Below are 15,023 nucleotides of genomic sequence, written 5' to 3'. Positions count from 1 at the left end.
TGATTACAATAAGTCCCAGGTACCCTTAAAACTATGTGTGTATGTGTGTTTAATCAGTAAACATATTATCAAATCCATCAAATTCCAGTTACAAACCTTCAAAAGATCTAAAAAATATCAACCAATTCAACTAATGAACATAAGTTATATTCACACATTTTCTAGAAAGTAAAACAGATTATAGTAATACCTTGGACATCTTTGACTTGGTGTCCGTAATAAGGAAAGACATATTGTTGATTTCATTTTGTACCACGAAGTTCTGCTCTTCTCTTTTGAAATTCTGAGAAGTCCCAAAGGAAGTTTCAATTAAAACCACAGATAAGTAGTTCATGTAATAGAGGTTACAAAGGAACCCAAACTTTCTACAAAGGTAAGTAGTAATTTGATATATAAGACTTATAAAGAAAGGAAACAAATAGTTGAATATCAAATGAGGGTGCTTGGCTGGGGGCAACAATTCTGGGAACTAGATAGAAATATGTCTGTTTCAAAGATGGGAATACTAAGGTTCAGAAAATTTAGGTAACCAAGTCACACACCTACCAAGGGGTAGAATGAATACTCAAACACTAGCTACCTGGTGGAAAGCATATACTGCCTTTTGGGATAAACACAGGTTTCCTAAGGGCATGCACAACTATAACGCAACTTTCCATTCTGTCAGATATTTTATCTACTTTTTCATATACCCTAAAATTATTTTATTCATTTTTAATTTAGGAACATAAAAACACTGGCAAAGTCAAGTGTTGAAGCAGTGGTAGTAGTGAAAGCAAATACAGAATAAAAGCAGAAATAATCACAGAGCTTTAAAAGAGAGGTTAACAATCTAATTACACGTGTTTCTTTTTTAAAGGAGCATAACCCAAGCAAAATAATTCCGTAGTAAGCATCTAACTATGTTAATAATTGATGAGTAATAAAAGATTTTGTATGAAGGACAGTGAATAGACTAAGCCTCAATTTTCATTCAGCTCATATTAACATTCTAATTTTACTGTTAATAATATTATAACTATTCACATAGTTTCACCTTTAAAAATTTGGGTTAGAACGTACATAACATATATTAACAGATTTGTGTTTAAAATATGTCCATGAGATTCAAAAGCACGTATTCAGATTCTTTTTCTTATTCTTGAAACTAACACTAGGCATTCATCTAAAAACCTACTGATTATGATAAATACTCAGCACAATTAAAAATCTCTGTGATTGTTTGAAGATAAATTACAAAACTCAAAAGAAGGCTTATAGTGCATCAAACTCCCCAGGGAAGCCTAGTCTCTCTCCTGGCCAGTTAAGTGATACTAAGGAGATGACCTTGAGAAACACTCTGATAGGTATTTACTAAGGGAATCGGAAAATTCATTAAATTTTGCAAGTCCTGGACATATTCCAGAGAGTAAGCACTGTCAGTATTTTCCTACTTACGTGGGATTTTGACCAGTAGATAAACACCTCTGCAACCATGCGGAAAAGGTCTTCTGCTTCTGGGTTAGGCTCTTTTAGCCACTTTGCCCTAGATCACATAATAAATAAAGTAGTGTCTCAGTTACTCCCTAAAGTTAATTAAAAAAAAAAAATCACACTCCTAAAGTTAAATGTGAAACCAAGTAAACTGAGGGTGAGCATGCTTGTCCACAGAGCTCATAAATGACTTCAGTGTACAGCTGTAACATTTTAAATAATTTAAACATGTAACTGTCAAAGTGCTAGTTTTTACACCCACAAGGCAGACTGTTCCACAATGGGATTTCCAATTGTAATTTTAAGATGTTTGGTGAAAGTCACATCTGATACTGTCATCATTGTGAACAAACTCATTGCTAAGTAGTGAATGAAGCAATTCCACTGGGACGTATGAACACAGTAAGGTTACACTGAATTAGAGAAATTAAATCACTTTTGAACATTCTACCTGTTATAGTCCACAAATCTAATCAAGAGCGGGTAGAAGGCATAGAGATCTCTGGCCAGCGTGGTGAACTCGTCTAGAATGAGAAGTTCAGCCTCGGACATATCCCCCCTGACCTCGGATTTCAGATGGTCTTCCTCTGATACCACCATAGCTGCCTTTTTCTTGAGTTTCTCCATTAATGGCAAGAAATGAGTTTTCAAGAGCTGAGGTTTCACTTTATTTATAATAGGCTGGGAAAATACTGTTTGAAGACAGACATTAATATTCCGCTCTGCATAAACATTCATTAAAATGAGGATTAGATGGTCATCACAACTGTACAGCACGATTAAGCCTCCCTCTCCTCTAGCACATGCCTTCCTTTAGAATTCAGCCCATGCCTCAGTCCTTTTTCTAGTCCCAAACCTAATTACATAGCTGCTGTGCAAAAATGATTACTGAATTGAAACTGATGTGCTTCCTTGTTTTCAAAAAAGAAGGAAAGAAAGAAATTGGCAGCTAATTTAGAAGTTTAAAAAAGACATTCATTCATTTTGGAAATCAATTATTTTCACACAAAGAAGAAAAGTCCCCAAATGGAGAAGTTCCCCCGGCCCATTTTTTAGAAGAGATACACACCACTGAATACTTCTATGAGACCACTACCTACTTAACTACTACGCCATCTCATTATAACTGTCCCCATCCTTGTCCCAGTGGAAGAGTTAGATTACATATAATACTGCTCTTTTATTTAATAATAGTTGTAGTTGTTAGCAACAGGTCTAAACTTGATTAGGCCATTTTTTTCAATTTAATTTTTACTTTATATCGGATTTACAATGCTGTGTTCGTTTCAGGTAGACGGCAAAGTGATTCAGTTATACATAAACATATATCCATTCTTTCTCAGGTTCTTTTCCCATATAGGTTATTACAAAATATTGAGCAGAGTTTCCTGTGCTATAGAGTACATCCTTGTTCATTACTTATTTTATATATAGTAGTGTGTATATATTAGTCCCTCCCCCTCACCTGTCCCCTTTGGTAACCATAAGTTTGTTTTTTAGGCCATTTTAAAAGGAATTTTTTTCTCCCTAAGAGTAACATACACATACTGGGGAAGTGTATAAAAGAGAAATGTTAAAAATCAACCATAATTACCCTATCCAAATTAGTAAGACATTGGTGTATTTTTTTTTGGAAATTTTCCCAATAAGTAATATCATACGTAAACTTCTGAATTCAAATTTTTAAAGTTCTTCTTTTAACCCTCCATGATATTCTGAATATTTTCCACATCATAAAATATTGTTGAAATCTTAATGTTTGAAAAAAAGCATAATATTCTGGTAATATGGATGTGCACAACCTATTTAACCATACTCTTGTGGCTGGGCATTCAAATTGCTTCCAATTACTCAATATAAATAGTGCAATGACAGAGAAGCTTAAATGTAAATATTTGTATCTTTTGATGATCCTCCCCCATTCCCGCTAAGAGAGATGACTAAACCTGGGCAGCTTCAAAATCCAGTTTTATTTTTGTCTCTGTCTGCAGAATCATTAATTTTTACTGCTGTGTTCACTGATTAATCTTAGCGAGATTAGTCAAATCTAGAAAATGTTTACTCACTTAAAAGTAGTAACTATATGGAAAGTTACCCAATGTCTGATTAAATCTACTTTTTTTTTTTTTACAACAGCATGACAGAAGTAATCCAGAATATTTTTTGAGCACAGAGCAAATATTCACAAAGATTGAGATAGAAAAATTTTAGTCTTCTGTATTTCAAATCTTTTTGGAAATAAACAAATGGAAGTGGCACATTCCTTCCCAGTCTTACCTGCTAACCTTTTCATCCAGGCTCCCTCATCAATTCCCAAGTTATTATATATGATTTTCAGGATATTTCCCAGCAGCGTGTTCATGTGCTCTGAGTTCAGAGCCGTGCAGCACATCTCAGCCCTTCCTGGATTATTCTCAGGTCCGTGCTCCCACCAATGAGACATGTAGCTACACAGCATGGGCAGGATAACTTCCATCACATGTGGCATTTGTGTGTAGCGAATACCGGACTCAGCTAAGTCCACAATTTCTTCCATGAGTTTCTCCAAAGATGGTATATTTGGACAAACATCTTCGACATTAGTTGGCAAATTAAGAGCTAGAGAAGCACACGTACAAATGACATGGATTCAGTGAAGGAAGTGACCCGAAACAGACACAAGCAACCATTTCACACTGGGCTTCAAAACTCGGCCAGACCTGGCATGCCTTCAGCTGGATTCCTCTCTTTTTTTTTTTTTTTAAACTGAAATGTAGTTGATTTACAATGTTGTGCCACTCTCTGCTGTACAGCAAAGTGACTCAGTTATACACATATAGACATTCATTTTTTATATTCTTTTCCATTATGGTTTATCACAGGATATTGAATAAAGTTCCCTGTGCCTCTCCCTTTTCCCGTGGCAGGTATTTCAAACTTTCTTTTTCCCCGAGTCCCTACCCAACCACCTGAAGATCACCAAATGACCGATCCTTCTACTTCAGAACAAGTGGGAATATCAGATGTCTCTTCTTCCAGCTGCCTGCTCTCATCATTTCTGTGTCTGGTCTCACATTCACGTCTGCTCCCCTTTTCAGCAGGAGTTCTGAGGTCCCCATTCATGGTTCACCTGTGTTCTGATGCTGTCTATCCTCCAGCAGGCACCTTGCTCAGGACTGTATTTTCAGCTCCTTCTTCTCTACGGCCTCTTCCGCAGCAAACCTATCTATACACGTGCTCAGCTCTCTCCTAGACTGTTTACACCTTTCCAGGTGCTCTCCTAGCCACAGAATTGAAGGCTTCTGCTTTTCACCACTGAACGAATTTATTCTCTTACAATCCTTATCTTACTAAGTGTTTCAAGGGCATTTCACATCACTGACCAAAGTTCCTTTTCCTAAAATCCCCCTTTTCCTTAACTTCAGTGCATTCAGTGTTTCTTGACTCTCTTCTGAATTTTGTCAGTCTCCTTTTGCTAACTCTTTTCTCCTTGCTGAACTTTTAAATATGGGTTTTCTTTAGGGATTTATCTTGAACTCACTTCTCTTTTTCAGATTATATGTTTGCCTAGGCAATTCTTGCCATTCCTACGGGCTTCTGCTGTAAGAGAATAACTCTCATAGCCATATTTCCTAAAGTTTTTTTGTGTGTCTCATAAGGAATGTGTCAAAAGCAACTAAAATATAACGGGTCTAAATTTAAACTTGACCTTTCCTCTCCAATCTACGCCTTGAGCCTGCACTACTATCTGGTGAGAACAACATTATCCAATGAGTCACCCAGGCTAGAAACCTGGGAGAAATTCTAGGCTGTGATGCTCCTTCATCTCCTACAGGAGATGATTCTACCTCTAGGATTTCTCATAACCTCTTCACTATAGACTCCATCCAAGGGGTCTTGCCCAATTAGATTTCTTCTGCATTACCACAATCATTTTCTAACTGGTGATGCACACTCATTCGTCTTCCTTATTTCTGCCATGATAGAGTTCTAAAATGCAAAGCTACTCATGTTACTTCCCTTTTTAAAGCCAATAAAAGGATCCTTTTTGCCCTGGTACAGTCCCCACTCCTTACCTGACACAGGAAGCCTACCTCGCCTCTTTTTGGCTTTCCATTCTTGCCTCATCTTTTCTCTTTCTTCCCTGAAATCTACTGCCACCTCAAAGTACTTGAAGTTTCCCCTAACGTACCAGACTTTCAGTGTTCCTAATTTCAAGGCTCATCTGTACAAACTCTGCTAAGTCTTCCCAGGTGCTCTCAGCTCAAACTGCTTTTTTGTGTCCCCAGTGTTCTTTATTCTGAATTCTATCACGTATATTCACCAGTCTCTCTACCTCTACTGCAACTAAAAACTCCCTGAAGAAAAAAATCAAATCTTATTTATCTTTGTATACACCATCTTCTCCATCTACCAATAATCATTTGTTGAATGACTTGACTAAGAAAATGAATGAAGGAGAATCATTAAATGCAATTCCTTTCCTTTGTTATGCAAACGGCGTATTATAGAAAATAAGTGGGGAAATTATCTGCTCTGTGTATTTCCTTATCTGTAACAAAATAACAATCTGCTTCATTCTTGATTCATTACAAAAATATTAATGAATCAAAAACCTTTAATGAGACAACTTTATAAGACATGCTTATACACATAATTAACAATCCAAACTCAACTGTGTTTTATTGTTTACAAATATATTGTGCAATTTATGTAGAAAATACTGCTAAGTTATATTCAACATATTTTTCTTTAACTTCCTCTGTGATATGAAATTCGAATCATAAATTAGGCAAATTAAATAACGATTATTCAAGTTTTTAAAAGGTTCTTTACTTGAAAAATTCACTATAAAATCAGTGTAACCAGTAGCTCCCATATAGACATGAATTACACAGAGAAATGATCTCATCAACAGAGAGGTATGCATCTGTGAACAGCTAATAATTCTTGTTCAAGTTGGGGGAACTCTTGAGGGCTTTTGGAAAATGATTAAAATAAAATATACTTTATCAGACTTAGAGGATCAAACTATCAGAAAAACATCACATGAAATAAAACTGTTCCAATAAGATAGACATACCCGGTGAACCAAGAGAAATGAAAGGTACAAATCTATAACTGTAACAAATAAGAATACCATACACTTACTGACTACCTATAAGAGGTAATTGAATGACCTATTTTTCCATATCTGCTGCTTATTCTGTCTTATTATTAAGAGGGTTAATTTGTCTGTGGCTCATTGACTTAGAAGAAATTAAACTAATTTTCTTTCAGAAACACTACGGAAATAGTATACAGCATTCCAAAAAATTCCAAATAATAACACCTAAGAACAAATGACATGGAGATAATAAATTAAAATAGCCCATTAAAAAATCATGGTCAGAAAACACAACAAATGTCATTAAGCTTTAGCTTCAAATATCAAGTAGTGCACATGCTTCTGTGTTACCTGCTCTCTCTCGAGAAGACTTAGTATTGTAGATGGAGTAAATGTTGTGTTTGTCGAGATGAGTTTCCAAAAATGCTACAGGAAAGGCACCAGCAAAGGCAGCCAGACACTCTCCTAATGCAGAACGTTGCCTGTAAGTGGAAAACGCTTATATTTTTTAAGTCTTCTAAGTGAAAAACTGAAGGAGTTATATTAAAATTGGAAAGGTAAACCTAAAAGGACAATCATAGTGCTACTGCTACTGATAAAAACTAACCCTCAAATCCAATTTCTATACTGCAAAACATCATGTGCTTTCAATAGCAAACTCCCTGCCATTAAAAAAAAACACACCTAAATCATCTGTCAGCTAAAAAGAAGTTAAAAACAGTACAGACAAAAATAACAACAACAAGAAAAAAAAATCCAAGCCCTGTAAATTCCCTCATAAGTTTGGACATTTTCCTTTCTTTCTTTCTTTCTTTTAACATGATGACCTAAGGAACAATTCTTGCCACGTGAATAAATGGATTTTGATAAAAATTTTAAAAATCAAGTACTAATACAAGACACAAATAAAACTTTCTGAAAATTTACCATGTATAAGTAATTTCAGGGTAGCTATGAAATATAAGGACATATTAGATGCTAAAAACTATTGATAACACTTAAAATTAATTTATCATTTTCAAGGGAAGGAAGGGAATCAGACTGTGATCAATTTAGTCAAGGCTTCCCTTGCCACTGATATAAATTCTCTCTCCCTCAGTTACCTACTGAATCCAAGGCTTTACTGGCATGTTAAGTGTTTATTAAATATAGAATAATGTGAGAGTTATTTCAGCAAATTATGAACTCCTTAAATGACTTTGAATATGTATTTTATTTAAAAGTCAATAAAATGGATCAAATTAAGAAAAGGTTACCTAATTCTCTTAGACAGTTTTAAATTCCTCACTAAAAAAAACCCTTAAAATTAAGTCTGATTATCTAATATTTTAATTAAAAATGACTAGATATATATTCAGCTAGGAGAAAATACCCCTTCACAGAATGACACTGAATAAGATAAAGTTCAATTGAAACATTTCATTACTAAAGATAATTTAGGACATCAAGAAATTACAAAGAGCATGGGCTTTGATTCAGACAGATCCAAGTCCTGATCTTGCTCCTAACACAGTGTCACTCACCATAGGAAAATTACTTACCCTTTGCAAGTTTTTCTTTCCTTACCTAAAAACAGGGATACAGAATTGCAAACTTTCTGGCACACAATATGGGTTCAATAGATGTTTTAAAAGAATGAGAAATACTTTATTTAAGAATTTAATAGCCTAAAATGTTTCATATATGACCCCAAAGTAGATCATCTATTTCCAGACATCTGACTGGGCTTAGTCCTTTTATTTCATTAATAATTCATCTGAATTATTTAATAATTCACTTTAAGATATAAATTCAATTAGTAACTCTCAGATCAACTCTGATCATTTCTGTTGCTATTCTGGAAATAGCAATTTTTCTTTTAGGTGAGTTGTATTAAAATAACTACTTTTCTTTTTAGTATAGTGTCATTTTTTTCAAAATACCTTTTACTCACCTTCAAATTTTTATTTTTATATTCTCCCAAATTCACTTTGTAATTGCAAAGTTAACTGAAAAAATATATATCTTTTTAAAGAATCTAACAGAAAGATCCCAAATTCTATCAAGAAAAATACCCAGGCAAGAGTAATAACAACAATAACAGTAACTGCTGAGGTATGAGAGAATTTGGACTACCAGATATTAAAATGTATTAGAAAATAGTAACAATTCAGCCTAGATGGTATTGCTCTAATCATTTAAAAATCAAATAATTTAGAACAGAATAGAAATTCTAGAAATATAACCTAGCAAATATACTTAGTATATGATGAAGAGTTTGTTTTAAATCAGTAAATAAGAGAAATATTTAATAAATCATTATATTAGAGACGTGGTGGACAATTTAAAAAATTGAATTCTACATAACACCAAAGAGAAACAGGAAACAGGCTCATTTCCAGTAAATCCCTTCATACTCCAGAGACAATCATTTCAGACATTCTATGCCTCCCTCAAGCTTCTCACACTTGTTTCTTCAAATGTCATCTGGCTGAAGACTCAACTCAGACTTCACTGAGACAATGAAGGCTATTACACACAGACCATTTACACCTGACTTATTTTCTACTGTTTCCTGTTGCGTAGAGAAAGTTCTGAGTCTAAAAAGCCGTGTTCTCCAAGATGCGTTCCTGATCACCCCGTGTCATTCTCTGTACTGTGTGCCAACTCACACACAATAACTTGCCCCTGTTACGTTCATCAGTTTCCTTGTTTTGTTTCTCTCCCTTGATATAAGCTCTCTGAGAGCAGGGATCTATTTGTTCACTGTTGTATCCCAGAACCTGACATTTGATCAGTATTTACTGAATGAACAAAAGGATTAAAAACTAAATCTAAACAACTGAAAGCATGAAAAACCTAGGAGAATAAATATTTGAATTTCTAGCTATTAAGGGTATAGTATAAACTTCTTAAAATCATGAAACTAAGGAGATGAAACATGTACGGTATAATTGCTACATCTGATTATATAAAAATCCAAAATTCTCATGTCATAAAAAACTATCTGCACATAATGATTTGTATATAAGCACTATAAAGGTAAAAAAAATGCTAAAAGTCATAAAAGCAGGAGAAATAACAGGCAAGAAGTTAATAGTTAACAAATACAATGGTTATTACTGATCAGTAAGAGAATACATTAATAGAAAAACGGACAAAAAATAAGAAAAGGCAATTTATAAAATAAGTACAAATGGTAAGGTAAACACACACACACAAATAGCTAGTAACTGGTAATGAGGAAAATGCATTTGAAAATAAAAATAGGATCTCATTTTCAACTAATAAATTTATAAATAGTAAAAAAAGGGTAATAATCGGAAATGAGAAATGTGAGGAAATGAGAATTCTCTTGTAAAACTTTAAAGTATGAATCGAATCAATTTTTTTTAAAGAGAGTAAAACGTGTATCACAAACCCTTAATACATGCATACTCTTTAACCTAGATCTCCAAATTCTGATAAAGGAAATAAAAGAAATATACACAGAAAACTATGAACATAGATCTAGCATTATTTATGTAAGTGAAAAAGAGAAAAGAGCCTACATGTCAAAAATAAAGGAACATTTCAATAAATTATAATACTTCCTTAGGATAAAATATTTTATAGCCATAAAAATCATATGAAACTATTGATAGTTTAACTTAAAATGTAGGTAAAACTTTAAAAATATTCAGAGTAAACTCAATTATCTTTTTCCATTGATCTACTTTCCTTTCTCTTTGTAATTGTCACCTTATTTTAATTACTGTTGCTTTTTAAGTTTTAATGTTTGGTAGGCCATGTGAATGCCCTTATTACTCTAATTTTCTCTCTCAAAATTTTATTGGCTAGTCTCATGCATTGATTCTTTCACATAAACTTTTAAATTTTTCAAGTTCAACAAAACACAAATTTCTACTTGAAATTCTTTATAATTAAGATTAATTTGGGGAGAATTTACATCTATTCAATATTCTTCTCTCAGAATATCCTTTGACTTATTTATTTCATTTATTGGTCTTCTATTAGAATGTCTTTTTATTTCTTCTAACGTTTAAAAAAGCCCTCTTTCTCTTCTCTCTTCCACAGAAATCTTACAGAAGTTGCCCATGTGATCTCTCTTGTTCAGTTCAGTGGGGACACCTTATCTTACTTGACCTGTCCAGAACATCTGACTCTGCTAATCTTCTCCTCTTGAACTTGAGAACATGAAAAAATTAACTGCCTATATTCATTCTTATTTTGTATTTCCAATATAGAATTAGAAACTGTACTAGCAGATTCCTTCGTAAGACTCATTAACGCTCTAAGTTTAAACTTTATATTAAATACAGGCTTTACCACTATGGCTTTACATTTTTTGTTCATAATTTGCAATTGTCTTTTATTATATCAATTCAAATTTAGCTTAAAGACTGTCTAATTACTCCCAAGGAATTCAATATGTCAATCTGATTGTTTAGTTTATAACTAAGGAAAAAAGTTATAAAGTGAAGACCCTTGAAATAAATAATCATAACACTTGAAAAAACTATTAATACAAAGTTAAACTTTTAAAATCTTACCTTTCCACATAAATACTCTTGCTGGTCCCCAATGCATACAAGCTAGTCAGAATTCTATAACATGATACCTGTACATCTTCCACTAAGGAAAAAGAGAATCTCACTTTAAAAAAAAACACTTGTTATCAATACATTGTCCTGAGAAAGTTTAGGCTAACAACAAAATTCCATATTAAAGGCATACTAACACTTTAATATTTGAAAAAAAGCAATACAAGAACACACACACATAAAATGAAATTTAAGACCTTTTTCTCAAACAAAATTCTTTTCTTGAAGGAGCTGAAAGCTTTCTAAAGAATTATGCTCTGATTATACAGACAGAATATTATCAGGAACAATTGCTTTAGGTATAATAAAGGATTTCTTCAAGAATAAAACTAAGCACAAGGATATCTGGGAGGACAGGTCCATTTTGACTCCTGTTCCAGAGGTATATAAAGACTGTACCTTTTATTTTAACTCTCAAATGAACAAGAGTAAGAATGCTAGAGAACGGGGTGTATCATTTATTTCTGAAATGACCTGAAATTCAAGGCATAAGTAAGTCACTCTCGGAGCTTTAAAGCTAGAAAATCAAGTAAAACCTCTTAGATGATCTCTGATCCAATAAACATGTTCAACAGGCAAAGAAAACTAAGAATCTTGGATTTCTAATGCCAACTCTGCTACCATTTCCCGGAGGACACACCATGACATGAATGGAGAAACCCTCCTCATCCCCCATATTTGTTTCTGTGTCCACATGGGGCTGTAAGTAATGCTCCCATTGGTTCAAGCAGTGTCAATGTCAATGTTTTGAAACTAGTGGTTATGTCATTCACTGATGAACAAAGGTGGTTTTTACACAGAGCTGTACTTCACCGGGGAGACCTACAACACTGAGAGTCTGAGTGGGTGGGTCTGCAAGCAAGACCCACTCGACTGGTAGACAAGGGCTCATATCATCTGTCATGTTCATACAGGCAGGAGAGCAGGAACTTAGGTCACGTAGTTCCTTTTTCATGCAACCTTGGGCATTCTGTGGATATTTTTAATAACCACAGAATTCCAGCCAGGAACGGCTGATGAAATCCCCTATGAAAAGAGAATGAAACCTATAAACAAAAGATATTTGAACCACCCTAGTAGGTCAGTTATTTAGACACAGAATTTGTCTCAGCAGTCTTCAAATTTATTGGCAGGATAGCTTGCAGAAACAGTCTGCATTGACTCAGAAATAATCTGAAAACATTTAATGCTGCATGTCCTTCGGTGAAACTGCATTAGAAAATTTCCATGGAAAGAGACACCACAGAAAGTGTAAAATTTGGAACTTGGATGTCAACAATGTGGGCGTGACTGTCCATAACCAGTACCTTACTGGTCCCTTCTGCGAATCCATGTGATTCAGAGATCTATCTCTATTAAGAATGGTTTTGGTTTTGTCATTCAAATGTCAACCTAAAGTGTTCTTAAAAAAACAAAACAAAACAAAAACATTTTAACATATAAGCAGTGCTTGAATAACCTCGATGATGTGGCTGTTAATTTCTGACTGTAAATTTCTGATTGTACTATGTAGATAATGAAACTCTAAGTAATAGATTTACATACATATTAGATCTTCTCCGAACTGATGCTGGCCAATATGCTCAAATAATGATGACAGCATTGGCAACAGTGCCACCGTGGTATAATTGATAATCTGAGTAACACCTTTGGGTTGGTTTCGGGTGTGGGTGAACTGGCCCTGCTTAAGATTTTCCATCGTCTTCTCCAGATCCTCTGCGGCATTGTCCAGGAAAGCTCTGAGTGCACTTTTCACACTTTCCAGGCCAGTCTTCATCACAGTCCTAGGGAGTAAAGAAGAGACAGCTTATATCTTGTGAGAGGAACACGTGAAATACAAATAAAACATGCTTCTACATCGTGTTTATTTTTGTCCATGACGACATTCACTCAGTCAACTCAATTTTTTAAAACCACTTTGAAATAATTCTTTCCTATATACTTGAAGTTACAGCAAGAGCACTCCGTAAATGCATAACGTTTCCTAAATGCCTTTGTAGTCAACTTAATTAGGACCTCGGAGCAAACGGCAGTTCTAATGCTTTATGTTTTCCACCTGTGGTCTCAAATATTGAGAATATTTACTTGATAACTAAGAAACCCAGCTCCTGAGTCAGTTTAGTTCATCCCAAATCCAACAAAACTAGAATGTTTTCTGAGGCTATGGGTGTGAAAGAAACAGTTAATGCCAGCTAAACCACGTTACAGAATGATACGGATTTTTTTTTTTTTTTTACCTTAAGGGTAATAATCAATCTTTTCTAAATAAGCTCTGAAGGCTGAACTTTGTAGAGAAGTGACATTCTAAAGCCGCCATTTCTTGTAGAAAATGAAGGTGAATGGTAGCATCTCCTTTCTTCATTTATTATACAAAACACCTCAAATAAACTTTTAAACACAAAAATGGATAATTCAAGAGTATCACCGCATATTCTCTGTAGAAGACTTTTAGGAACTTTTATTTAGATGTATCCTGGATAATAAGTAAATTAATTGTACGGCTTAAAGGCTGAATCAATCATGCTAACCAAACTGGTTTTGTATTTGGATTTCTGGTCATTTTAATAGTAGTGCAGAGTAGAAAGTGCATAGACTTGGAAACTGGTATATTTCCACACTTACTATGCAATCTTAAGCTTCACTTTACTCATCACTTTTCTCATCTATAAAATGAGAATAAAACCTTCATATTTCCTACAAAGGTAAATGTTATTAGAAATATGGAGAACAACTATCCTGCCTTGAGGCTAATAAAACCTCTGGAGTTGTAGCTCATCATTTTTACCTCACATAATACAGTCCCAATTCAACCCTCAATTACATACCTAGCTGCTACAGAAATTACTTAAAATTTAAATAACAATATATATATGATCGTAAAAATAATAAAAGGCCGTTGTTTTACTAATTTACAAAAGATAGTCTTTTCACCTACATTAAAGTCTTTATTGCAATTCCAAAGAATAAAGACACTAGGTTCTTCTTCTTATTCCTGTATATCATTATTACACTCATTGATTTATATCAAAATGTATCCATTTACCTTGCATCCAAAGTCTGACCCAAAATATGAAGACAGTTGACAATTGATGTTGCATCATTTCCTAAAGAGGAAACAAAAAGCTGCATAAATTGCCCAGAGAATTTCTCAATGCTCTTCTTTTCTGTTAATGTTCATGTTCCAAAAATTAGTCAAGGGCACAGTTCAGTAAGGATAACTCAATTCAAAAGAGTTTTTGATAATCAAGTTTAAAATCATGCAGTTTTTCTGCTTAAAAGTGGCTATGTGAATGTAAGTAGAAAAGCAATAAAGCACGTCTCATCAAACAGCTGACATACTCAAGAAGCATTCAAAGCACTGCCTCAGGCTAAAGAATTTTAACTAGATTCTTCAAATATATCCTCCTCCCCATACTAGCTCACCTTATTTTTAAATCATATTGTATGCCAACTTTTTAAGTCAGCTGATATCCTTTGTGAAATGAGGTGGGCTAAAAGTCTAATAAATTTAATTCCCTTTTAATTACCCCAAGTATATCTGCTTTCTTATTGCATTCAACTGCATTGAGATGAATTAATTTGCCTGAATTCAACTGCATTGACATGAACTAATCTGCCTGAATGTTGTTCGTCTTCGGTGAAAGAGTGGTACCAAACTATCATGCAAAAAAGCATCAGAGGCTGAATAAGTTAAACATTACTCATGAGATATCTGAAACGGGGGTGACCCTTCTTGAAAATAAGATGAAACTCAGCCATTCTGATTGGCATATTTCATCACAAAGTACAGAAATATGAATCACATAATGAGTACACGTATTTTACTTCGTGATAAGGATACAAAAAAGAAAATAGGAATCCAAAGTAACAAATTGATTTGA

General features: G+C 34.1%; 1 protein-coding gene across 1 annotated transcript in view; it reads right to left on the bottom strand.

The window, feature by feature from the left end:
• RYR2 (ryanodine receptor 2) overlaps positions 1-15,023 on the bottom strand; it is a 542,915-nt gene that overhangs the window by 124,936 nt on the left and 402,956 nt on the right. Inside the window, exons 65-72 of the mRNA XM_060126891.1 lie at positions 14,186-14,246; positions 12,688-12,926; positions 11,092-11,173; positions 6,911-7,041; positions 3,751-4,071; positions 1,925-2,165; positions 1,438-1,525; positions 191-283 (exon numbers count right to left, since the gene is read on the bottom strand). Coding sequence (XP_059982874.1) covers positions 191-283; positions 1,438-1,525; positions 1,925-2,165; positions 3,751-4,071; positions 6,911-7,041; positions 11,092-11,173; positions 12,688-12,926; positions 14,186-14,246 — 1,256 coding nt within the window. The remainder of the gene's footprint in view (positions 1-190; positions 284-1,437; positions 1,526-1,924; positions 2,166-3,750; positions 4,072-6,910; positions 7,042-11,091; positions 11,174-12,687; positions 12,927-14,185; positions 14,247-15,023) is intronic.

Source organism: Lagenorhynchus albirostris, chromosome 16, assembly GCF_949774975.1.
Source record: "Lagenorhynchus albirostris chromosome 16, mLagAlb1.1, whole genome shotgun sequence".
NCBI classification, from domain to species: domain Eukaryota; kingdom Metazoa; phylum Chordata; class Mammalia; order Artiodactyla; family Delphinidae; genus Lagenorhynchus; species Lagenorhynchus albirostris.
This window is presented reverse-complemented; position numbering and strand designations above follow the sequence as displayed.